At 39.7% G+C, this 27835-nt stretch overlaps 1 protein-coding gene across 1 annotated transcript; it reads right to left on the minus strand.

Moving 5' to 3' along the window:
- Positions 1 to 192: 192 nt before the first annotated feature.
- Positions 193 to 27172, minus strand: PPIL4 (peptidylprolyl isomerase like 4). Its single transcript, XM_084622444.1, has 13 exons — positions 26926 to 27172; positions 25518 to 25585; positions 25368 to 25432; positions 23309 to 23426; positions 22357 to 22499; positions 19854 to 19950; positions 17677 to 17793; positions 16283 to 16407; positions 15597 to 15663; positions 14730 to 14841; positions 13567 to 13663; positions 12945 to 13083; positions 193 to 622 (listed from the first exon to the last, which is right to left on the minus strand). The coding sequence occupies exons 1-13, from the start codon at positions 26993 to 26995 to the stop codon at positions 383 to 385; spliced, it is 1458 nt and encodes a 485-aa protein (XP_084478570.1). The 5' UTR covers positions 26996 to 27172; the 3' UTR covers positions 193 to 382.
- Positions 27173 to 27835: the final 663 nt, after the last annotated feature.

Below are 27835 nucleotides of genomic sequence, written 5' to 3' on the forward strand. Positions count from 1 at the left end.
GGGGGTCTCAGGGTAGGTCTACACCGCAACAAAAAAACCCCACTGAACTGAGTCTCAGAGCTTGGGTCAATTGGCTCAGGCTGCAGGGCTAAAAATGTCTACACTGCAATTTGGGGTGGGCTGGTGATGTAGAGGCCCATACCTCTACACTGTAACTTTTAGCCCTGTAGTGAAATAGCAAAGAAATACACATAAAATACAAAACCCTTTATTGAGAGAGTCACCCAGAGCCAAGCAGTATTCTACGCTATCAAAGGTTACACATGTACACTGGGCATTCCTGGAATTGAAAGGTCAAGAAGCACCGGCAAACACAACTGTGCTCTGGTACCTGCACAGTTGTCTCCAATGCATTATACAAATATAAAAAGAGAAGGGGAGATCATCTGTATCTGGACCGCTCCTTATCTTTGGATTTCTTAGGACTTCTGCTTCGGTCTCTCTTTTTATCACGCTCTCTTTCCCAAAGCTCTCCTCGGTATTTGTCTTTAGATTTGCTGGAACTGTAGTGGCTGTCTCTGTCCCGAGACTGGCTGCGACTGCGACTTTGATGTCGGTCTCTCTTTTCACTCTTTCTTTTCTCTCTACAGCATTCTTCTTCTTCATATTGTCGGTCAGAGTCCTGTCAAGGAAGTTTGGTGACATGCAGGTATAGGTGAAGGGGTAAAAATATTAAACGGTATAAAACAGAACAAGAAAGTAGGTAAGACCCGCTCTCTGGCTTTCTAAAGCTTGTACTACTAGTAAGCAATTCAAATGCATAAGGTGAAGCATTTAATGTGAAATAAACATGTGGCTAAATAAACTACAGCAACACCAAGAAGTGCTACCTCTAAGGCAATGGTATTCAATTACATTTTCTTGGCGGGGGGGGCGGGGGCAGGTCGTGCAGAAAAGGCAATGTCCAAATCTTGGGGGGGCCAAATGGCTCTTCAGGTGTTTGCACTTTAGTGAAACCATGTCAATTCTTCACCCAGCTGGCAGGGATTGGCTACCTATGGCGTATGCGCCAAAGATGGCACATTGGTTGATTTTGTTAATAGCATGCAGACTGCTAGTCCAATCAGGGGCATGCTTTGGGATGCACTTCCGTTTGCCTTCTGCTTACAGTCATGCCAGGTATAGGTGTGGTCTGTTTATCTGAATTTCAAATCGATCGAACATCATGATTATCTGAATAAGCAATGTGTTCCCCCACGCTCATTCGGGTAATCAGGATTTTCAGTCCAATGGTGGCAAGAGGAAGGGGGAGTAGCTGCAGAAGACACAAGCCTCCTTATTACTGCATGTGCCGGGGGGGAGCTGGGAGAAACCCAAAGGAACAGGGGACGACTTCCCTAGAGCCTGTCCCATCCCCACCTCCCCCTGCCTACATCCAGCTCAGGACTCCTCTGTAAGAGGACTCCTGCTACCTGGCTTCCCATCTAGCCAAGGGCAGCCCTGCTACTCAGCTCTAGCTCCACCCAGGCTCCCACCAGCTCTGACCAAGGATGGTCCTGCTACTCAGCTCTGGCTGTGGCCTGGGCTCCCAGCAGATCTAGCCCCTGTATTCTGTTCCTGGTCTCAGCTTCAACTTCTTTGCATGCCTTCACACCCAGGCCAGCGCATGTTGGCTTGGAGGATGCATTGCAGCCATGGAGTGAAAGGGGCTGCCTGGCAGGGGAGCTGCCCATGAGGCAATGTCCAAATCTCCACACAGCTCCAGCCTGTGTCAGCATGGGGATACTACAGCCAGGACCAGCAGGGGAACCTGTGGCCAGAGCTCCCAGAGAGCCCAGGTTGGAGCTGGAGCCAGGTAGTAGAGCTCCCTGCATGGAGCAGGACAGAACAGCTGACACCCAGCCCATCAAATGGAAGGCCTCTGTGGCCAGATTCGGTCTGTGGGCTAGTAAATGACCAACACTGCTCTAAGGCCTTCTATCTTCCATTAGCTGAAAGAAGAATAGCAGATAGTGGTTAGTTCTTGTGATTAAGGTCATGAACCAAAGCAAGTGGTAACTTGGTAATAATGGTCGGGGTTCAGCTCCGGAGCTTTTGTTTGGCCTGTTATCACAATTGGAGTTATTTGCAAAATTCAGATCTGGGTTTGGATTTTGATTATTCTGACAATGGAGGTGTCTGGATCCAGGCTTTTGGTTCAGGCCCATCTCTATTTTGTATCAGCACAACACTGATTATGCAAAGCTCTATAATGTTACTTAGTTAAACTAGGGAAATTTCAGACACTACAAGTCATCAGAGAACAACTGCTATTTGAAAGCTCATAAGTAACATGATTCAAAATGCCATTTGGCATTAGAACTGAGCAGCCTGCGGCACTTACCTACAAGCTCAACACATCAAAGCTTTTGTCAGAAGCGTTCAAGAATTTGCATTTTGGGAAGATCATTAAGAAACTGATTTGGCACTGAAATATCTGCCAAATGAAGACAACAGGCCCTTTAACATATCATTTCTGGAATGATTAAGACGATGGAGGCCACATCATTTCAAACCCCAAGCTTTTCCGTAAGATGTTCTGGTTGCTTTCATTTAAAAAAAAATAGACTCTTTACTGTTTGCACAATCATTAAACTACCCAGAAGTGAGATTTCTTTTATTTCAAGATCTAAAAAGGACGATTTACCCTTTTTTCCTTCAGCTCCTTCCCCTCCCAACACACATGCATACACTTCCTAAGAGGTTTTGTGAAAGTCCATATTCTAACCCCATTTTGTGTACTCTTCAAGCCAGTGTTGTAGCTTGCGTGGGAACAAAGGATACTTCACCAATATGCAAATATCAGAAAAAAACCACACAATGTAGTCATTGCCAAAGAGAAAGAAACGTGCTTAACATTTGTTCATAGTTATAAACTATCCCTTACCATAAAGGCAGGTATAAATTTGCCTTTTAAATAAAGGACATATACCCAGTCCACATGTACTACAGGTATAAAGATCAACATTTATAATCAATAGTACACTGATCAAACAGGTGTTTATATGGACACCACAACAAACAGGTTGGCTTGTATTCTCAAACCTATTAACTTTAGTGTATCAAAACACAACAGTCACATGTTTACCAAAGCTCACCTGGCCTAAAGCACAGTTAATTTCACTGACCAACAGCACCAATGCCTGTGTTCATTTACAATTTAAATACTAATTTAATGTAACTCATGCAGCTGTGTGTGTAAACCAGGTCTTAGATTCAAGGTAAGTCCCCAAGCATGCCCCCAATGAACTCCCACTGGACCTCAGTGGCCAAGTTTCTAGACTTAAATCCACAACTTTAAATGGAAACCTTTTCTGACAAAAGAAATCCAAAAACGGCAGCACTTCCTTCAAAATAACTCCACAAGTGTAAGGGAACAGAGAGAAACCCTTCATCTTTTAAGTTGTGGTTGTAAACAATAAAACTGAGATTACATGAATCCAAGAGAAAAACCTATATAATTATTAAGTGATTATATAGGTCACAGCCATTGAGTCCATAACCTATGTGAAAGATACTTCCAGGCTGCCCTCACACAAACACAGCAACTGCTGCAGAGGGAGATCAGGCTACACAATCTAAAGCAGTCTGAAAAATGTGAGCGTGACAGCATGCTCTTTATTTAAATAGTATGCGCTGCTACAAAAGATTAATTTGTTTGGGGATCACAGAGCATCTTCACCTCTCTGCCTCAGTTTCTCTACCTTTAAAATGGGGGTAATACCTAGCCTCACAAGAGTGTTATAAGGATTAGTTAATGTTTCTTTCCACAGCTATCTGGCCATGTGCCCTGCACCATAGGCTGCTGGAGGTAAGGGTAGCATGGCATGAGCTATCCCAGCTTTATGCCACTTGAAGATCTCTCTCACACTAAAGTGTGGAACAGATGGAGTAAACTGGGACAGGGAGCCTGGGGAGGAGAAAGAGGAAAAACAGATCAGATGAGGAGCTTGGGTAGTAGGAGGGGAAGTTTTGGACAAGATGGAGATGGAGACTGGGACAAGAAGCTAAATGGTGGGGTGGGAGAGTCAGGACTGGAACAGAGACAAAGTGGAGCAAAAGGGGTCAGGAAAGGCAGAGGAAGAAGGGTATAGAACCACTTGAGAAGATTCTCCTACAGAACCTGGAATTGTTCCGAGTCTCTACTGTCATCATATAGCTGTGAAATTCACTGCCAACGTCTCTCTCCTTTCCCCTTTAGTGACTAGTCAACATAATATTAACTTTGGGTGTAGTTTTGTACATGTAAATTTCCTAGAACATTCTGAAGACTGCAAAGTCAAGCACTCAAAAGTTAGGAAATGACAGAATTAAGGTTGCCACCTTAATTCAGCAATGATGCCCATATGTGTTATGACATGGTCTTTAGTGACAGGATCACATATATGATTCCCCCCCAAACCCCCCCCCCAGGATCCCCGCTTTATTTAATGAACAGAATGGATCCGCGCTGGGGATGAATCAGGGATGTGTAGTGAAGGCTGTTCGTAGGACCCCTGCCTTATTTGTTGCAGAAGATGGGTGTGTAGTTACTGAGGCATGGGACTGCAGGAAGAGAAAAGATAGTCTCATGGTTTAACCAACAGAATGCAACCCTGGGAAATAAAATGTTATAGTGTATGTGGTGGAGGCAATAGGTAGATGAGCCAATGATCCAAGTAGGATCATGTGTCATGAGAGTTAAAAGGAGAAGATAGCATGGAATGTTTCCCCCTTTAACCTGTATAGTTGAAGAATCCACCATACATTTCAAAAGCTTTTTATTAAATCCACGCGGTTTACCTGCGTGGCAGGGATATGCCCTTTATACAGTTATGCAAGAATTGCTGACATGGTAATTGGTCATGATAATAAATCAGAATCAAAACTTTATAGAAGGAAGAGTACAAGAGCTGGATTCAAAAACCTACAGAAATGTAAAATCTACCTTGCTAGTAATCATTTTATAATCAAATTCATTGTGGAGATACAATAACTTCAATATTTGATATATCACTATGAACTCTTGTAGCTGTTTGCCATCTTTATCATGATAATAAAATTATATTAACTGAAAACTTACCTCAGACTGTTAATTATCTTTCTGTAGAATAGTTATGTCAGCACTATGTATAAAAACAACATCTCTCCCTTATTTTATGAAGGATAGCTGTACAAGTATTTTTATGTATTAATACAAATGAAGAACACTACGTTGACAGTGTGGTTGAGTTTTTTACCACACCAAAAATGTAAAAATAAAATAAAAACCTAAAACCCAACCCCAAGCAGAATTTTTAACCTGAAAGGGGAGAAGCACCAGAGACTCCATGAAGGCAAGTAAGGACTTAAATAGTGCGATCAATTTTAAATGAAAGGCTGTCAGATACTACAGTGATAGAAAGCAGTATAAAACCTGAAGACAGACAGACAAAGTTAAGGAAAAATAATCAGACACCTGCCTCCTGCAACAATCGTAATCACATAACACAACCCTACATTATTCAGTGGTCATCTGTTCAGGTGAATAAAGCCATCTTAAATACAATCCACAAATGGCAAACTTCTTAGATCCCCTGATTAAAGTTTCCTTCATAAGCAGCTTGGAATTGGGTAGGCAGGGTAGGAGACAAAAGTTTCTTGTTGCACAGATTAAGGCCAGAAAGGACCTTTACATCATCTCATCTATGACCTGCTGTATAATACAAGCCATAGAATTTAAATAAACTTTTCTGCAGAGAGTCTGAGGTATGTGCTCAACATGGAGTTCATACCAATTACCTTAAAATTAAGAGTGATCACTCTATTGACTGAGCTAGCCATGGCACCTTAAAGAGGAAGTAACAATGACCCTGATCCAATTCAGATAAAAAGAAAAGGAGTACTAGTGGCACCTTAGAGACTAACCAATTTATTTGAGCATAAGCTTTCGTGAGCTACAGCTCACTTCATCAGATGCATTCAGTGGATCACTGTATTTTCCACTGAATGCATCCGATGATCTACTGAATGCATTCATCGGATGCATTCAGTGGAAAATACAGTGATCCACTGAATGCATCTGATGAAGTGAGCTGTAGCTCACGAAAGCTTATGCTCAAATAAATTGGTTAGTCTCTAAGGTGCCACTAGTACTCCTTTTCTTTTTGCGAATACAGACTAACACGGCTGCTACTCTGAAACCAATTCAAATAAATAAATAGCCTTCAGACCTGGAGTCACATTCTACTGTTGTGCTATGAGCTTTTGTTGATCTTAGCTATCCTTTTCCATACTTTTTCCCCGCTTAAGTGTAATCTTATCTTTGAATACAGAGGGCTAACATTTGCATTTTCTGACAAAACTACTATGCATCTCTACAGGATCTCTCTGTTCCTTTAAGTAATTAATTTACAACCTTAACTCCACTTTATCTAAGTTTTTAACCTTAGAATAATATATATGGTTGCATTCAGTCATAATTTTGTAGTATTTTCTATAATGTTTGTTTAGTTGACTGAGAACAGTAAATCTCATGAAAGATATTGTGAGAGCCAACAGTAGTATTTTTACAGTCAAGTATGTTAATTAACTTTTACTACCCTAGGGTTTTCTGCATTGCACATCACTGTCATGAGTGACAAGAGAGGGTTATGTCTATGATCCTGTTTAACTTCTCAAGGAGAAACAGCAAAGAGATTTTTCTAACAGCAAGTTGGAAATTAAGTTAAAATGTGCAGTCAACATACATCTGATTTAGAATCAAACGTTCTGGTTTTAAGTGGACAGTACTGAATGGGGAGTTGGTAAGGGGTAATCCAACTACAGTACTTGGGTTGTATTTACCTATTCTTAGAGCAAGGGGAATTGTAAATTGTTGAATTAATTTTAAGTGCAAAGGAAAATGTTAATCCCAGAAGATGCTAATTTAAATTGGCTGTATAATGAAAAGGCAGTATGGAGGCTGTTGTACTTTTCTTTTCCTGATAAATTTATCAGATACTTGCTTATTCCCTGTAATTGAAAGTCAGGTGTTTAAGGCTCTGATTAAAGGGTGCAGAATTTTGAAAAAAATTCATTCAAGTTATAACATTGCATCAGCTGCTTTAAGATTCTTCAGTTTGATGCTAGTTACCATTGTGGCATTTTAGAAGTTGCTTAACTAGAGGGAAGCTATGATTCTTATGTTTCCAGAAAAATAACAGCTTGCCTCAACACCACTTATCATTCCTATGGGGGATCAGACCAACAGGCTAGTTAGAAAAAAAAATTATTATATAATTACATCTGTAAATGCTTATTCTGCTACATTCAATCCTAGTCTATGGATCCAACGATTTCTGCTATTCTATCACTGCTACTCAGCAAAGTAGTCTGACTGGTGGTTAAACATTTATCATTTTTTTCTACTGTAAATTTGTCTTATTTTTGGGTGCAATGATAATAAAATGAAGAAGGCTAAAGAGAACATCTTATTTACTGAATTTTGAGACTAAATTCAGACGGAATGTGGTAGTTTCAAGGTGCCTAGGAAGAAACCAACTGGGCATTGTGGGCAAAGAAATAAATAGACAGGTACACACGTAGGTGACAGCCATATGATATTGTATTTTCACCACCCTCTGTGCACTAACCCAGATCTATGGGAATTACTACAAACAGAATCTGAGGCGCTCTTAACTTCCACTTTTTTATTGTATTTGAATTGGCTACAAGCAAAGTGTTTCCTTCTCCTCCCAATCTCCCATCTATTGAATTTCCCTCCATCTTTCCCAAAAATTAACTGGCCTGAAGCCCTGGACAAGCAACATTTAGTCCTGGAGGACAGATCAAAGTTTAAGATCTGACATCCTGAAAACCAGCAGGGCTAGAAGTTTACTCCACACCCAGGAGATACCCAGCTTTCCAATAAGACATGCAGCATTTCTATTCTGGGAGACCCAGAAATATCAGACTTTTAAAATTACAACATTACTGACGAGGAAAAAGCTTTTTTTTTTTTTTGGGGGGGGGGGGCGGTGGGTAATTTTTTTTATTGGGTTCTAAGAACATATTGACTAATTTTCCTCTCCCTTTGATACCTGTATAAGATGAACCTATAGTCTAAAGAGAACCTGGCTTTATAAAAGGAAGATCTGAAAAGGGATACAATTTTTAAAAAAACTTTTTAAAATCGTTCTTTTGTAAAAATGACAGATTACATGATGCCATGGGGGGGTGGGGGCGGCAAATATTGTATTGCTTCAAGTTTAGGATTACTTTTAGAACCTGAAAGCGGTTTTACCTCTCATGAGTCGGGTAACCATCTCAAACTCATGCTGACCAAACCTTTATATTTCACCAGCCATTGTACATAGTCCCTATATTTTCTTCTCTTATTTACCATTGGTGATTCATGTGTACATTACATATTACACAAACTGTACAGTAAGTGATGGCATGATACAAAGATTGGTACTAGCATGAGTTTGTTACATCTTAAAGAATAGCTATTTTAACATGATTATCAATTACTTGTACTGTATTTCTATAGCACCTAGGAGCCCTAGTCATGGGCCAGTGTGCTCTTGTGCTAGGTTCTGTACAAAAAGGTTGTCCCAACTCCAGAAACCTCACAAGCTAAGTCTAAAATCAAGAGGCAACAGATGTATACAGAGTACAAGGAAACAAGAATGTACTGGTCTGCATGACAGGCAATACTCTCAGCATACCAACAGCCTAACTGTTGTCAAGTTTTTTGTAGGCCTCAGGGCAAAGGAGAATTTTAAGGAGAGACCTGAAGACTGATAACAAGGTAGCTTTGCAGATATTCATGCAGAGCGGCTCACAAATGAGAGAGGCAGCATAGGGACAAGCATGAGGGTGTTTGAAAATTTGAAATTTGAAAATTTAACAAGTGTGCAATGGAGGTGGCATCGTGGGCCAATCAGAGGTGGGAGTTGACATCTCCACTGTGAAGGAGAGATGACAGGTAGGGTGGGGACAGGCTGTGATGAATCTTGAAAGTGAAGACCAGCAGCTTATGTTTGATGCCATAGATAAGGAGTCAGAGGAGGGATGCAAAGAGAGGGTTATGGGAGTGTGACAGAATATGCAAATAATCTTTTCAGCAGCATTCTGAATGGACATGAGAAAGGCAAGATTGCATTTGTTAAAGCCAGAGAAAAGGCTATTGCCCAATCAACACGTGAGATGATTGGAGCCTGGATGAGAGTTTCAGCTGTGTGGATGGAAAAGGAAAGGCCATATTTTAATAATCTTATCCATGTGTAAAATCTGTATCTTAACATTTTAAAGATTTTAATCTATTTTATTTGTCTTTTCCCTTTAATTCTTTCTCAGCATGTAAAAACATGTATTGGCACAGAGAAAGATAAATCTTTTAGGAACCTCACAGTTACTAAAATGATAATGGATTTTAAGATCCAGAGTCTTGTGACATAGCAGAGCTACAAACATATGTCACACAGCATTGGAAAGGGAGGAGGGAAGGTTCCTAATATGCAGATAGAATAAATCCCTCATTGGCTAACTCCTTTTAGTTATCTCATGTTGGATTTTAGGCCTGTCATTGGTCCAGCATTAAATATTGCTCATCCTATTTCTTTGACCAGTGAAATGTTGGGGTGGAGGAATTCCACACTGGGTTGCAGCAGGAGGTTTAGAAAGGGAAGAGGAAATAGGAGAAGGGAATCTGTGGCAGTTTATTTATTTATTTTGAAATGGCACTTATCTGCAAGCTCCTTAGAGGTTTGGAGTATTAGAAGCAGTCTAGCCTTAGGGGCATTACTTGGCAAAGGACAGGTGAAGCACCTGAAGGATCATGCAAATTGCTATTTATCACACATGATCCCACCACCAGAGAAACACCACAAATTTGCAAACTCATCTCACCATAGCAGAGATATCATAGGCATTTATATCAACAGAACAGCAAACAAATGAGATTGCCTTTTCCAATTGGCAACTTAAGATCAAACTTAGCTGTCAATATTTTTATTAAACTATTACAGCTATATAACAGAACAAAGTCCAACAGAAAGAGTAGCTGACTCACTAATCTAACACTTGCTAGCAACCATAAAAATCAACACATGGCTCACTATGCTCATAAACCGTGAGAAATTATAAACACATGGGAAAGTCAGTAAGGTCTTAAATAAATGTCAACAGAAGTCCACTGGACAAGAACTACACTCCTCCCACAGATTCACTGACTGATAAGAAATCAAGGAAATCGACACCGAGAGCAGAGGAAACTGGAAAGGAAGGAAGTCATAAATGAAAATAAAGTTCCCAAACAATAAGTACAGGTATTATCGAGAGCACCCTGCCAGCTCCTATTCAGATCCCTTCTCTCTGCCAGTGAGCCCACCTGCTCAAGACCCACATCCTGCTACTTACTGAAAGAAAACCACAATACCCTTACAGCCCTACCCTCTGGAATCAAGACACACAGTGGAAGAGTCAAAAATAATGTTTAAACCTGAAGTAGACTGAAGAGTCAGAAAACAAGAGTATGAAGAAGGATGAGTCAAAACACACTGAAGGAAAAAGAAAAAAAAAAAAGACCACCACCAGAGAGCAGAAAAACATCTTAACATCATGGAAACTACTCAGAGCACAAAAATACTCTTCAGATCATTATAGCTGATAGCGCCACCCAGAGTCAAGGTTGCTTACTATTATACGACTTTGTTTTCAGTTGATTAAAACTTCAACCATTCAGTTTCAAAATTTCCATACTGGGTGTCTACTTCAGGCTAAACTTTTAAATTAGGAAATTACATTTCAAACAAACAAAACAAAAACAAAAAAACCCCACTTTGTTAAAGGAACATTAAGCACTCAAGAGTTGGAAATGCCAGAATTAAGGCTGCTCTTGCCAGACACCAATATAGTAGTGATGAACACCACAGAAGCACCCAAGAGAAATTAATAATTTTGTATTCAGTGTAGGTTTGGATGGTATGCAGTAAAAAAGGTCGGGGACCATACAATGGCTGTAGAGTATAAAAAAATATTGAATAATCACCTGTTTATTGAAGGAGTTAGGGATCCTCTGGGAAGAATAGCGTGTGATCACGTAATTAAAAAAAGGAGTACTTGTGGCACCTTAGAGACTAACATTTATGTGAGCATAAGCTTTCGTGAGCTACAGCTCACTTCATCGGATGCATTTGTTAGTCTCTGAGGTGCCACAAGTACGTCTTTTCTTTTTGCGAATACAGACTAACGCAACTGCTACTCTGAAACATGTAATTAAAGACTTTCACAGTGCACATGCACAAGGAAGCTGCATTAAGTTTGCACAGGAAACCTTTCTGGCATGTCTTAACTTTTGAGTGCTTGGCTTTCCAAGTTTCATGTTCTTTTAAGGTAGATTTTTTTTATATATAATTCCATAATGAAGTGAGGCCTTAATGTAGGACAATTCTATTTGAAATTATCTGCTCTTACAGAAAAATAGAACACATGCAGATAAACTTAGATTTTTAGGGGTCAATTCTGCATTTTGTAAAAAAAAAGGAACAAATGGGAAAAAGGGGTAGAAAAGCAGAGCTATTTGAACTCTATAGAACATGTCTGAATGCTATGGAGACAACACAACTTACCTAGTGTATTATTCTGTTTGGCATGACATGTTTGTATGTGAAAGAGGAAGAGTTTCCACACTCTCTTAGCCTATATCTATGCCCATAATGGGAACCTGTTTAGATGTTGTCTCCCCCATGCATCACAGTCTCTCCATTGCAGGATGGATTTCCTAGACATTTCTTTACCTTGTTTCAGAAGAGGAACTACATTTTTTTTTAAATTGGTCACACTGTGCTGATTTATCTTCTCAAACTACAGTCTCCAAACAGCTTAGCCAATATGCCACCGATATGAGCGGGAAATAGGATACATTTACTAACACTTCTCATAGTCTATTTGTGGCCGATGTAATCGCACCTTACATATAGGTCAGCTGTTCTAAATACCACATCAATATGTAGTGCAGCATTGTACAGTTAGGATAGGTTGCCTGTCAGTGAAGTGAATGTCTCTTTTTAGCCACGGTATACCTCAGCAGACAGAACAGAACACAAAATGCCTTTGACCTAAAGAAAAGCAGCAGGGAAAATTACAAACATCAGCGGAACTGTATTGCTACCGCCAATAGTGGAAACAGTAGTGTAGACAAGTGCAGGTGTTTTTACTACCACATGATTAGATGACATGATAGTAAAAATGCCTGTGCCCTGTCTGCACTAAGGGTTCAATGGTTAATACCAACAAGGCGCATGAAATCTGCCATGTGCCAGGCAACGGAGCTTTTTAAAAGGAATTGTCAATCAGCTGTGTTCTTTCATACATGGTGTTAAAGAATGCTAAAACGACCAACTTAATAAATTCTACTTGGATTACATTAAATGAAGATCAATAGTATCTTAAGAATAAAAACAGATGGGTGCAGGGAGCGGGGCCACTACTGACAATCATTGTCAGCAACTGATCGTTTTCACAGTGTCAACAAAGCCATCATTCTCCAGTATTACTAATCTACACAATACAAACACAGATTTCACATTTATACTTCTGAGTCAGCTGAAAGACGAGTAAAACCATTAAGAGGCTGTTTTCTGACTGCACGTTAGAGGAAGCTCCTGTGCACAATTCCAGGAAGTACATGAAAAATACATTGCACTCATGAAATATGATTAAGCTTCACTCATCTGTGATGGGAAATATGTGAAAAACAGACCCGTGTTGAAACGCCTACTTTTGTGAAGTCTGTGCTACCTTTTCAGGACATTTCAGCAGAAGGTCAATTATGTACACCTAGCTTTAGAAGTTCAAGAATATCTTGGGCAGCCACTTTCTACACTGCAACAAGTCCTTCATTCATTGCACGTTCGCATGCAAGGTCCCCAGTCGAACCCATTTCCTTTTAGCAGTTATGAGGAGACATGGCCGTAAGGTGACAGAATTAAATAGTCAGTGAAAAGGTGGCAGTTCAGTACCTTGGATTTTTTGGTCTTCTTGTCATCCTCTTCATCGTCTGAATGGCGGTGCTTTTTCTTCTTGTGTTTTTTACCTGAGTGTAGGTGACTTGCTCTAGCCTCCTCTATCTCCTCATCCAGCACAAGGTCATACTTTGCGCTACATCAGTTGATTAAGGGCAGACTTGATACCAATCATTGGTCAATTCAGAATATAAAAGCTCACAAACCAAGCAAAACCACGCTTTATCATGGGCATAACATTGAGACAGTCAGTATTTTGTGCAAAACAAAAATCATGTATAATGAAAAATTAAAAGAGTAAGGCTGATTGAAATCTGCTCTGGGAAACAAAACATCCTGCCTCTCCACTGCTTTGCAGTAGGGTAGTTATTTACAACCGGGAGAAGTGGGTGTAAAATAAACACATTCTGATTTGACCGTGTGTTATTCACACAAAATAGCAAATTGAAAAATAAATCTGTAATTCGAGAACTGATGCCACATAGTTATGTTAAGCAGCAGTTAAACGTCTGCCCAACAAAAGCTTAGAGATTTAGAAGCTGTTTTCACAACATCTAGTTGCAAGTCCACTACATTATAGGCCAATATACCACACAGATTATTCAACTGTTAAGGATACTCTTGATTTAGCTTTACTTTCTCCTTCAAAGTTAATTTGGAAGGTTTATCACATTCCTTTTCATACTCTTTGAAGTCATCCTTGGTATACTTCCCACCTGTTCATACAAAAACAAACTGGGCTTTCATCTCCATCTTAAAAATCAAAGACATAGGAGTATAGCACATTTCAGGATACAATTGTCATCATTACTGTAATCATATTTACAGATGTGCACAGTAACAAACTCCAGGAATGGTCTTATAGTGTGCATGACCCAGAGCAAAAGAGGGAGGATCAGGCCATGATTTCCCTTCTGTCTCTAGTCCTTCTGCTGAGAAGACCTAGCTAGGTAATGGTTTCCTCCCACCTCATGCCTATTGGATGCAGAGCTTGGATAGGATCACAAGGCACCAAGTGGCAATTGTTCTGTTTGTGCTTGAAGCTGGTCCTGCAGCTCTCTGCTTACAGCTCTGTTGGCATTTCTGTTACTCCCCCCTATTTTCAAAATGAAAACAATGAAACTTTGCTCTGTGCTAAAACTTAGAGGAAGGGAGGGAATCACACTACAAAATTATACACTTTTTAGTATAAATTTTGAAAAACATTTTTCACCGGTTAACATTTTGAAGAGGCCTATTGGATTTTATTTTCCATATTTCTGTTTTGAAGTTTTGAAAACTAGTTAACAGTACTGTCAGTTATGTGCTGCCACCTTATGGTGAAGGCTAATACTGCAACAGAAGTATTAAATACCTTGATATTCAATTTGTCTTGTAAATGTAGTCCTTCATGAAGTGAATGGCAAACAAAAAGGCAGAATATGCTGATTACTGCAATTTTATGTTAATAAATAATATCCAAAATTATCCCTTTAAAGCTTGAGATTAATATAAAACAATACCAATTGTTGACTTTTACTGGCAAAAAATACACTTGGCAACATGACAGCCACCAATAAACCCCTTGTCCTCTAATATGTAGTAAACAGGTAGAGACCTAGACTTAGTAGCCTTTGCTCATGCAGCCAGGAATACCAAGCTGTGGCCATTATACTGCCGAAAGGAGTTGATTAACCTTGTAACAGAGATGCTTGTCCTATACAACAACTCTAGTTTAGGAGAGCAATATTTAATAATTTAAGGTTTGAAGTTGGTACAGAATCAAAAGGACGACAAAACTACCTTTTCCTCTCCATTTAATCTTTGCAACAGATTGGCTAAAATCCACATGTATTCTCCGGTCATCTATCAGCACGTTATCCATTTTGAAGTAGGCTTTCTCACAATCTTCCTCCTTTTGCAGTGTTTCCAGAAGATTTAAGTCAAGATTAATTAACAAATCATACACAAATATTCTTATGAAGTCAGCATTTAAATCTAAAGTGAATTGCTCTTGGCATAGAGATTCCTAATGAATATGCCACAACTGAGTAAATACGTATTTCATTTTCTAAAATGGATTAAATCACAACACTCATCACACTTCTAAAATTTTTAAAAATAAATATAATAATTTTACTATTTGCCTTAATGTAAGCATTTCATCTTTGAGATTAGATAAATCTATGCCATGTGTATTATGTTTGGAATAATACATTTAGACGCAATTACAACAGACAATGGCTTTATTAAAAATCCTAAACTCTCTGGCAGGCTAAAGATAAGTGTTCTGGCATACTCTTGAATTTCACTGATAACTTTCTCACAGAATGACAGTAGAGTGATAACAGCCAACCAATAAAACACAAGCTATAAATTTTATATCATGAGAACAACTCTTACAGTCTGATCATATTCCAATTATTGACTTCAAAAGGGACTGAAGTACATATTTAAACAGTTTGCTAAATAGGGATGAACTTATATATATGCTTAAATGTTTTCCTGAACCGAGGACTACATCCTTTGTAGGCTGCAGTCAATAGATGAGAATATTAACCAACACACTTGAGCAGATCACCTGTTCTCATTCCATCCAGCACAGAGCTGCATTTGTGAGGAGAGAGATAACCCAAGCATATTATTACACTGCTTTTATAAGCAACCTACCTTTTCAAATTCAATGAAAGCATAACAAAGAGATTCACCCGTCTTCCAGTCTCTAATCACTTCACAGCTGAAAAAATAGCATGAGATTAAAGTGTCAATGCCTTCTGGTTTGAAAATGGCTGACGACTATCACTGTTTGAAAGGGACTTTAACAGGTTAGAAATTTTAACCTGTGTTATAATGCCTTTGAGGCTTGATCCTCAACCGTAACTCACATAAGTAACCTCTACTCACACTGGTAGCCTCAGTGACTTCAAACAGCTGAAGTGGATTTAAATAGGACTACTCATGTGAGCAATCGTTGAGATTTGTACGGGTTTTAGAATTAGTCCTAAAATTAGTAAAACGAAAGCTTCTTGAATCAGATTCTATTTTCCATCATTAATGCTCTGATTTTTTTTTACATTTTACTAAGCTAGGACAAAAATTTGTTAGTTTAACTTTTGGGATTGCAATTAATGCTGAGGAATGTTTAAGAAAGAGCCATGTAACAGGCTGGCAGTATTTCTCTGAAACACCCCAACTTGTCAACAATTGTCCCACTACTATACCCAGATACAAGGGTGGTCAAAGTGGGTCTCCAAAGAGAGTGAGCACACGCAGAGCAGTAGAACCTAGGGAGACTGCTTAAACTGAACTTGGTTCTCTTTTTGGTGTTTTTTTTATAACTATTCTGTAAAAGTTACCTTTTAATGGGCCCAAATCGTGAAAATATTATCTCCAGGTCTTCATCTGTGGTCACAGGATTCAGTTTACAGACAAACAGCACATTTTCTGGTGGTTTGATATCTGCATCTGGTAAATCTCCCACCTGCAGCACACAGAAAAGGAAAGGCTTTTCAATTTGTTCTAGACAGAGCTTCCTGAATTTCATGGCGCTATGTTCTGTTGGGAAAGGAAGGGAGGGGAGGGGACGACAAATATTCTTTTCCTCGTGACTCGATCAGTGGAAACCTGGGGAAATACCTATAGTCACTCAGAGGAGAACATTATTTTCCCCAAAAAGTATGGTTAGTGGTTAAAACAGGTGACTAGAAATGTGCAGTGTTCTACTGCCAGTGACTGCATGATTAATATTCTCTGCTTTAGTTTCCCCATCAGTAAAATCAGGATAATACTTCTCTCTCTTGCAGGAATGCTGAGGCTTAAATTTGTTCGTAAAAAGCTTTTTTTACGTTCTTTAGATGAAAGATGCTATGCCAGAGTACCATTAGAGTTTAGTTGGTATTAGTCAAATTTGGGTGGATGAATAATACAAAGTTGACAGACAAAACAATGCGTAATGATTTGTCACATACATTCATACAATGAAAGGACTCACTGCTGCCATTTTAAAAATAAGAACTGAACTGGGTCTTTTCCTCATTAATATTCCTAAAGAAGGTGAACTGAACCTCCTCTAAAGTCTGGCACCAGCCATATTAAATTCTAGTTCACCGCAATTCCACGAGGACTCCAGAAGCTACAACCATATAGTACCATTAAGTCAAACATCCCAAGGGAAGAAAGCAGGGAGAAAAAATTAACTATTAGTGGGTTCTTGCTTATTATCTAACAGCAGGCAGCTATTCTGTTGTAATTCTGTGAATGGGAACCAACACTATATTCCTGTGTATTCCCAATGCCAATATGTGAATTTGGGGAGAAATTATTTCATGGTAACTCAGCCATCCAATACATACAAACTTCCAGTACCAAGAAAGAAACACACAGCAGGGATAACAGTTCCATGCAGGACTGACCAGCTTTTATAATTTTACAAGCATCTCTAGCAAGTTCTTACAAACCCCCTATAAGACCAATTCTAGTCCTGGGTTTGGAACAGAGATGGTACAGGTGTTCCTGGGAAATCTCCTCCTACAAATGGATGAAGATCAAGTGTCCATGTTCACTCTTTTAGCTCTACCAGCAGCCTGATACCATGCACCCTAGTCCATGAGACCAACATTTCTGATATGCAACTCAAGGCAAGCACTTGTCTTAAGCATTCACTCACCCAAACATAATGTAGAGCATATATACACAAAGAAATTACATTTGACAAGACCAAAAAACCCCAAAACACAAAACTGATGTTTACCATTTCCAAAAGAATGGCCTGAGTTTTTGCTTCTTTCTCTGCCTGAATTTCTTCCACTTCATCAACAGACTTTCCTTTGAAGTCATCAATTTCTTCATCTGCTCTTATTCTGCCACTCTATGAGAAATTGGAAAAAAAAAATAGCATTTTAATACTGACCCATGGGTAAGCCTTTATTTTTCTTAATACTAAAACTCTACCTCAGTCTGGGATTGTGTGTGTTGTGAAACTAAGACTATATCCCTGAACCATTAGGCTAAGATCATTCATTCTGGTCAGACAGACAACTAAGCAGCCTATACATGGTAATGAGCTTCTATCACAGTCAACCTGGGCTAGATTCAATTAGACAATATGGAGTCTTTCACCTATATTATACCAAATGTATCCCCAACATACCTGCCAGCTTGTTTCTATTTAGGGGAGTACCCCCCCCCTTTTTTTTTAAATATTTCTTTATTGAAATGAGTATACAAGTAGTATTGAAGATTTCTGCCTCATCTAGCAGGACTTCAATTTAACAGAATACAATTACAGGAACTGTATATTTTATACTATTGTATTTAGTCAAGTATTCCAAACAAAAACATTCCTACAACAAAATATTGGCCATTTTAAATTCTCTTCCAACAAGTTCTCTTATTTCAAAACATTTCACTAGAGCTAACTGGTGTATCCCTGTTTTTCCTCTGCAAGTGTCTGATTATAAAACTTTCAAGTGTTTGTTTAACATACACTGCGCTATCAAGCTCCATATGCAGTGTTTAGACTTGTGGATATATTAGACAAATTTTGGTATACCCTCTAGTCTAATTAAGTTCCTATACCAAACTCATCACTAAGGTATCTGTTAAAACTTTTTTTAAAACATGTAACTTCTCTAGTCAATTTATTGTTTGAAACATTGCTCCCAGACAAAAGATATTTCCTTTCAGCAGCTCCAATAACTGCAAGGTAAGAAAACATAATAAACTGAATTGTTCTGCAAATCCCTTCTGCCTAGAATACAAACAAAACAAATCAGCGTGTCTGCTTGTATGTGAAATAATACTTTCCAGTTTAACAATAATTTCCTTTTGTGTGGAAATGCTGATAATGTTTCTTATTGAAAAAAAGGGAATAAAAGGATAAACTTCATTTTATACTGTAAAAAGAAAATAAGTTAGCAGTGATTTTTTTGATTCTTCCAGAAGAATGTATCAAGGAAACAATGCCAGAGCTGGGCATTTCAGACGACAGGTTCATTACTATTAAAATAACATTACAGCTTTTCTCTTTGTAGTGTGAATTATAAAGTAAGTCTTTGCATCCCATCCCACTATACATAGTCACAACTGGAAACAGCCTGATCTTTTTTTTGTTCTCTTCTTCAAAATTGTAATAGTTATTTGCTTTGTAACCATAGAGGTCACTTCAAGTACAACTGTGCTGTGAAGGTCCATCTAGACTAGTATGCTGTGTTCCGACAGTGGCCAATGCCAGGTCCCAGCGGATAAGGAATGAACAGAACAGGCAATCATCAAGTGATCCAACAGAGGCAGGGACACCATCCCTGCCCATCAGCCACTGATGGACCTATCCTCCATGAACTTATCTAGTTCTTTTTTGAACCCTGTTATAGTCTTGGCCTTCACAACATCCTCCTCTAGCAAGGAGTTCCAAAAGTTAACTGTGTGTTGTATGAAGAAATACTTCCTTTTGTTTGCTTTAAATCTGCTGCCTATTAATTTCATTTGGTTACCCCTAGTTTTGTGTTATGAGGAGTAAATAACACTTCCTTATTTACTTTCTCCATACCAGTCATGATTTTATAGACCTCTAACATATCTCCTCTTAGTCATCTCTTTTCCAAGCTGAAAAGTCCCAGTCTTATTAATCTCTCCTCATATGGAAGCCATTCCATACCCCTGATAATTTTTGTTGCCCTTTTCTGAACCTTTTCCAATTCCTATATATAGATCTTCAGAAATCTTCCTCCACTCAAGAAATGTGTAATTGCATATTGGCAGCTCTTATTTTGCTAAACACTTCCTTGCATGTTTAACTTTAAGCACGAGTAGTCTATCTGACTTAAATGGACCATTCATGTGCTTTGCTGAATGTGGGCCATAGGGGAAACTAGTTAGCACATTTATTCATTTTCAACACCTTCCCAAGAAGCTGTTGGCAGTACTTACATCTAGTTGTTCCTTGCTGGGCTCTGGGGAGCAGTCAGGTATTATTAAACCAGAGGGGTCATCAAATGGATCATCTAATATCACTGTATGATTTATCCTAATGGGAAATTTAAAAAAAGTCAAGTCAAGTCCAGTACAAGAGTCAGCATTTTAATTGGTTTAAAACTAGCTTACTTTGATTCCATGTTCATCAATTAATGTTAGGGATACTAGCAGAGATTATATCCTACTACAGGGCTAGACAAATACTCTGTATAACTACATACTAAATTCTACGTACTCATATAGAACTATTAATAAAGCCAGTTCAGAGGTGCACACAGGCTGCTAGGATACAAGGAATAAACCAAGTATTTTTATTAATAAACAATTGTTTTTTTAATGTACTTGTTTATTCCTTGACCAACATTTAATCTAGTTTACGAGTAAAGTCTTCATTTCAACCTCTTGCCCTCTTAACTCCCCACTTAGTGCATCCTACAGTTAATTTTGGCTACATGGAATCAAAACAAAAATACAGCTGAACTGTCCGAAAGTGGTACACAGATTAATATAGAAGAAACAGATCACCACAGACACCTTCACAGATCCAGTAACCAATCCAAACACACCAAGAAATCTGTTATCTACAAACAGACACTCAGATACCACAGAATATGCTCCAAGGAGAAAGTCTGGGATATTCATCTTAACACACTTAAGACCACCTTCAACAAGTAAGGGTAGTCCACTAGAGAAGTAGATCACATCATGGAACAAGTCACCCAAATTCCTCGAGAGAACCTGCTTCAATATGGAAATAATGCCTCCTCTGTCTGCACACCTCTAATTGTCACCAACAACCCACACTGGAACCCATATGGGAGGCAGGGGTATCAAACAATTACAACCTATACACTATGGGAACCATATCCTGAAGTAAATCTTTCCTGAACTGCCCCCCTCTTCTGGCCTTCAAACAACCCCATCCCAACCTCACCATCAGAAGCAAGCTCCCCACAGACCAAAATACATCAACTAAAAGCAACAGAGCCTGCTAGATGAGCACATACAAAAATCTGTAGATATATCTGAACTGCAATAATGATCAACATCCCCCAACAACGCACCTTTCAAGATCCGTTGGTCCTTACACATGCCTGTCAACATGCGCTGTACCTCATCCAGTGCACTAAATGCCCCATCACTACATTCCCAAAAAGTTATAAAAAGACAAAACACACCCTATCGCTTCTGTGTGTGTGAACATTTTTCACAATGAGATCACTCTATATCTGACCACTCAGTTCTCATCCTCAAAGGAAACCTGCATAACACTTTCAGTAGACAAGCCTGGGAGCTTAAATTTATAGACACTAAAAATCATGGACTGAATACAGAAACTAGATTTATGGTTTATTACAATAATCTATAACCCACTAACCTCCTCCCCCAGCTTTTTCTTCCTCTCCTTTTTCCCTCTATGATTAGAGAGGTGTTAACAGGCCACTTCACCTTGAATGATCCCTTGAAATATGTGCTACCTACTTATGCTGCACAATCTGTTCCACCTTGTACTTAGTTTTGACACTGAGTACATGTCCCAGACCTGAAGATCTGTGTGTAAGCTTGTCTCTCACCAATAGAAGTTGTTCCAGTAAAAGAAATTACCTCACCCACCTAGTCTCTCTCATATCCTGGGACTAACACACCTACAACACCGCATACACAGATGAACAACATTATAAACATTATTTTGGATGGTCTGGACAACAACATCCATTCCATCTATGGACCCAATCCTGCAAATTCCCAATGTTGCTATGTGCAGATGCAGGGTCCATCTGAGCTTACAGGTCTGGGGCCTACAGCTTCTCTTTCAGTTGATAAGACAGCATGATCTAGTCAATGCATCTTCCTCTAAAGTCATTTAGTAAGTCCCCCATAACATATAATTACACAATATTTTACCAGTAATAATGGAACGAAGAAACATACTAGATACTTTAACAAGTGTCCTTACATTGCCATATTAACTCTATTTACAGAAAGATCAATGAGCCAGTTCTTACAAAAATCACAACACACCCTCTGTAAGAGGGCAGATTCCATTCCCACCCTCTGATACCCACAAACCTCTCTGACTCTCCAGTAAGTAGCACCTCCATATTATTTATTTATATTCCTGCCACCAACCCCAATACAGTCCTGTGCAGCTAAGTATTAACAGTGGTTTCTTGCCCCTTCCTGCAGGGCCAGAGAGGCACAGAGATCTCCCTTCTTAGAATTCCAGAATAGACAGGGTTCAATTAACCTAATCTTCTGTCCCTTCCTTCCTGTGTCACCCTCAGCTGGTGTCTAACTGGTTCATCAGTCTCGAGACTGATCAGCTAATTAGCCACATACTCCCCAGTTGGCCTTCTCCATAGAAACTAATTTGCGCCTAAGTGATCTGAGGGCTGGCTAATAAGTTAGCCTCCAGCACTTTGTCACCACTAAGCTACGAAGTTAAACCTAGTCATACCTGATGTCTTGATAAGGAACAAATTCCTTGTCAACGAAGGTCTCGTTAATTTTCTTTAATACATCCATGCCTTCTGTTACTTCTCCAAACACTGTATGCACACCATCAAGGTAATCTAGATTTTCCCCTGTAGTAATAAGAAACTACAAGGACAAGATGAAAAAAACCTGTTTACAAGTAAACTGTAAAATTTTTAGAATCTCCATATAATTTTGGGCCTGACACCGTGCCCACTGAAGTAAGTGGGAGTTTTACCATTGACTTCAATGGGAGAGGACAGGAACAGACCTTCAAGCAGCGTAAACTGATGTAGCTCCATTGGCTTTAATGGAACTATGACAGTTTACACCAGCTGAGCATCTAGCCCTCCACCGTTAATTTAGAACAGACCATATGGTTAACCAACACAATAATGAATGACAATTGCAACCCAGGGTTTACAATCAAATTGGAAAAGTCTTGCTCATTGCTATATTTAGCTGGACACAGCTCTAGCTAGGAGGAACTGACAGATTTGTCCAGGAGCACAGGAGCAGATTTTAAAAAATAAATTTTTTTTGAAGTATATGTAGGGAATACTACACATTAGGCCAGGTTAACCGCCACACTGTCCCTTTCAGTCCTCTTCTACCTAAACAACGTTATTGTTAATGATTATTTTATCAGCCTAGCACCTTTGAGCAGCTCTACAATAATGAGCCAATAAGTGCACCTGATGATGAAGAAAACATGTTATTAAGGTAGGATTTCAGCTTCCAAGTTAGAGAGTTTATTATAACCAGGAAGCTCTAGAATCATTTGAAAAAATATGAATACCTCATCAATATCCTTTTAACAATAAGGAACAGCAATTGTGTGTTATTTTCATTGTTATGCACATTTTTTAAACTGTGGAGTTTCCCTCTTTGCTATTCCAGAGTTATAGCAAAGCCTCTCAACACTGTGTGCTGACCTGAGATCCATGTTGATCATTGCCATTGTTCACCATTGACACGGTTCCCTTTTTCTTGTGCTTAATTCTTGGCACTTTTTCTGCCTCAAAAAATCTAGCTTGATCACCATAGAGTTTACTGAAAATATATACAATAAATATGTTATGAGGCAGCAAGATTAAAAAATGCTGACAGTGAAACAAGCGTTATACAACAGTGAACAAGACAAAATAATTTACAAAAATATGTTATAATAAGAATGCTCAAAGAAAATGATCACTTTACACTATACATTTATACTGTGACTATAGGATTACCCAGCCACCCCCCATAATGCAGATAATGTTAACAGCTCTTTCCCTGCAGACATTCTACAGAATTAGGGGGTTTTAAGCATATTAGAAAATATTTTCTGACATCTCTGGTAGATACTAGCATGTAATTTGCTACAAGCGACTGTCAAAATGTACTTTCAGTACAGTGTGCAAGGAATTAAAAGCATAATTCACTTTATCAAATATAAATGGCACTTGTGCATCAAATTCTCCTTATAAAACAAAGTAAAAGCAATTAAATAGCTTGTTCATAGACTAAAATTCATCATCTGAACAGAAAAAGCTGCAAACTTCATTTTACACATTAGCTTTCAAGGCATACAGGACTCGATGCAGTGATTTTAAGTCTCAATGTCTGATCTTGATCTCACATTGTTCTCCCCCAGGTGAGAGATCTGGCTTACACAAAGTTATGATTTTAAACTGATTATGAACCTACATGTGCACTCTTAAATCCATTTCAACATGGCTTATATCAGTTTACATTGCACCAAGAACTGAAACCCCCACATTTCAGTCCTGTTCAGCAATAAAAAAAGATAACATCCTCAGAATGGATCTGTATTCTCAGAGGCGAACAGTAGAACAGAAGAGGGAAGCAAGTCAGCCTGCCACTCTTTTAGAAGATTCTACTTTTGACAGAGCACATCAAAGAGCCAGGCAGGGAAAGAAAAATCAGTGTATAATATGAAAAAGTGCAACAGAAGAGAAGATCCCAGGAATGACTGGTAACAGACCAGAATAATAATACACCAGAACTCTGGATTGTCAAAAGTTTTAAACCACTTACAGGGACACAGTTTGGTCCCCATCTACCCTATAGCGTGGGTAAAAGTTTGTAACCAGGTCTCCCTAACTCCATTGTAGCATAACATAGCATAGAACAGATGCAAATTTATTTGGTGTACTTCCTTAAAGGTCTGTATTACGGAGGTCTGGAGTAGCATTAGCCAGTTTGCAAGTCTATTGGCTGCAGATAGTTACATGAGAAGTATTCATCAACTATGCGGTAAATACAGGGTTTTTTCCCCCTGCAACTTGAACTTGATTTTCCCTCTAGAACATCAGTTTCAAAGGAAAAATGATCTGGAAGATTATGCAGTCAGCCAGAATTTTATCTTACCTGTCTGCATGTTTCTTCAGGTGCATCACTATAGAAAACTGATTTTTATAAGAAACTTAATTTTCTTCCTAACACCAATTTTAATGCGTCCCTCTTAAAAAACACTCAAACACAAGACTCTCCAATTATCTATTTCCAAAAAGCACACTTCATGTATTTAATGTAGTTAAAATGTGAGCCCAAGCAACAGTTTTATTGACTTGGAAAGGGAGCTCGGGGAGTGGACACATGAATACAGGAATTTTTACTATAGTCGCCTGCTTCCTCTCCATCACAAGCAAAATGTAAGTGCAGTAAATCATAGTTCTCAGCACTACAGTAGAAAAATGTGTTTACTTCCACAGAGCAGCTATGTAGGACACATAGCACAGCAGCCTAACGTACAGTCACCTGCTCACAATTACACCCATTATTGATTTGATTTAGAACAGAAGCAGCACGCTGTCCCAAAAAAAACCTAAGTGTCTAGGATCAAAAGATAGCATGAGGAATGACAAGATGTATGAGCCAAAAGAAGCTCTCATCTCCCAACAACGATTCAGTAGGACATTCAGCAAGTGCAAACTGGGTCAACTATACTCCCAAATTAGGCCTATTTCATTTTATGTAGGTTTTACTCACCAAAAGATGGACTCCCCTCCACGGCCAGTCCCCAGGGGGTCACCAGTTTGTATAATAAAATCCCTCTGTAACAATGCAAGATACACAAGGTATTAGTCTACTTATGGATGTAGACAAAGAAGGAAATAAAAATCTATTATAAACACTCACCTGTACATTGTGAATGAGGCAGTAGTTGTAGTACTTGATTTTGCAAAGCTTCAGAAAGTTCTGACAAGCTGCAAGAAATTATATTGAAATTTACTAAAAAAAACCTGTTAATGTGATTTGCACATGGATCTTTTCTTTTTGGTTGTACTGGGACTTTATTAACCTTGATTCTAAAGCCTTCCGCACACGTCTGGAAAAGATTAAATACTATGCATTTTCCCTTCTTAAATCCCACATCCAGCAATATTTAGAATCCTAAATATGAACAGTTGTATAACAAAGATCAGCACACATTCTACCCTCCTTGGCCTTCCCCAATTAATGTCTACCAAGGAAAAAGTCAATGTTGGTTTTTCAATTTAAAAACTATTACACTTACTGAATATTTTAGAGACTTAAAAATAAGATGTATAGTGTCTGTAGTAGAAGAAAATGAGTTCCCAACCAAAATTGTTGTTTATAATTAGAAAAAAAAACAAACAGAGTAATAAATTTCCACATCCCCCTGAAATTAAATGTGGAAACTAAGGCCCTCATCCTGCAAGTACACACATTTAACTTACCAGAGTATCAGAGTAACAGCTGTGTTAGTCTGTATTCGCAAAAAGAAAAGGAGTACTTGTGGCACCTTAGAGACTAACCAATTTATTAGAGCACAAGCTTTCGTGAGCTACAGCTCACTTCCTCAGATGCATATCGTGGAAACTGCAGCAGGCTTTATATATACACAGAGAATATGAAACAATGAGTACCAGAGTAAGCATCTTTTATCCTAACGTCCTTACACCCACCCAAACACAGAATCAAGGACCTAATTTGGTATAGCGAATGTAATCTCCAACACGCATTTTTTCAACTAAAAAAAATAAATAAATATCCGTGCACACTTTATGAGAACTGCAAACCAGAAAAGGGCAGGATTACTGCAAGCCCCCAACAAGGGGTTCCTTAAGAGTGTTAAGTATCAAAGGGGGTAGCTGTGTTAGTCTGTATCCACAAAAACAAGGAGTCCGGTAGCACCTTAAAGACTAACAGATTTATTTAGGCATAAGGTTTCGTGGGTAAAAAACCCACTTCTTCAGATGCATGGAGTGTTTGAGTCAAGCCAAATGCAATCAACCCCTCATTTTCATTCCGTGACCGTATCGCCCCGGAGAGCTGAAGCACAGTCAGCATCACACATGATCTGCTCCGTGACCCTACTGGCGCCCTGCTTTTGAACTCACCCACGCCCCACTCCCACCCCTAGGAGTCACCCCCCGCAGCACCGCGCCATTAGCGTTATCCTAAACTCTGTGGCCTCCGCCCTCCTCAGTTGAAGGAGCGAGACGTTTGCACTGGGTGGGTCTGCCCCCAACGCGCCCCCATCCGCTGCAACTCCCCAGCGCCCCCCCCCGCCGCCCCTCACCTCTGGGCCTCTCCTCCGTGTACAGGTCGACCACCAGGTCGCCCACCGTGGTCTCCAGCAGCACAGCCATGGCCGCCGCGCCCCGGAACCACAACAACGCGGCGCCAGGCCCCGCAGCGCGTCCCTCCCGCGGCTGCCTCCAGGAGACTCAGGGCGGAGAGGCAGCAACTTTCGGCTCTGCAGCTATGGAGCGCGCCCGCGCAAGCTGAGCGTGCTCAGTGACACCTATTGAAGCCGCCGCCCGCCTCACCCTCTGCCCTCACTTGGGCGGGCGGTGTGACGCAACAACAAAAGGGGGCAGGGTGGGCGGAGCGGAGGGGCGGGGCACTGTCCGCACAGGGGGGTGAGGGTAGGCAAGGCGCATGCGCTGCGCTGATTGGCAGTGGCAGGGGGAGTGCGCGTGCGTGTGCGCGCGCTGAGTCTGCCTGCAGGGGTTATGGGATTGGGGCTGTGAGGGGTGGGAGCTGTTTCGCTTCATGCAGCCGGCTACAAAGGTGGATGGAGCCGCTGAGGGAGGCGGGGTTCTGTGAGGTGTTTTACACAGACAGCCGTACTTGCTTGTGTTAAAAGCGTCCCTTGTCAAAGTGTGTCTGCCTAAAACCTCCGGGCCCTTCACTGATTTGTCTCAGCAGCAGCTGGTGGGGGCCTGACGTGGGGCTACCTTGTTCTTCTCCTCCACTGGCAGCGTGTGGTTTCGCACCTTTAAATCACGGACTTTTAAAAATGTTATTTTTCATTATCATTAGCACTGCTCTGCTTTATCTTTGCTAATGCTATGGGGTGGGGGCTATCGTTGTGCTATTTAATATTTTAATCGCCAACAGGCACTGATTTTGTAGCATCTGGAACTTCTGTAAGTAACGAGTGTCAGGGGCTGGAAATCACAGGAGAAAGATTCAGGGGGGCTTGG

This window comes from Lepidochelys olivacea (assembly GCF_965140295.1).
Source record: "Lepidochelys olivacea isolate rLepOli2 genome assembly, chromosome: 3".
NCBI classification, from domain to species: Eukaryota; Metazoa; Chordata; order Testudines; family Cheloniidae; genus Lepidochelys; species Lepidochelys olivacea.

Coding starts and splice junctions, on each gene's coding strand:
- PPIL4 (XM_084622444.1), bottom strand. CDS start 26,995: ATGGCTGTGCTGCTGGAGACCACGGTGGGCGACCTGGTGGTCGACCTG. Junction 22,500..23,308: donor ATGATCAACATGGATCTCAG/GTCAGCACACAG, acceptor TTGTCCTTGTAG/TTTCTTATTACTACAGGGGA. Junction 13,664..14,729: donor GATTAAATGGAGAGGAAAAG/GTAGTTTTGTCG, acceptor TTGTATGAACAG/GTGGGAAGTATACCAAGGAT.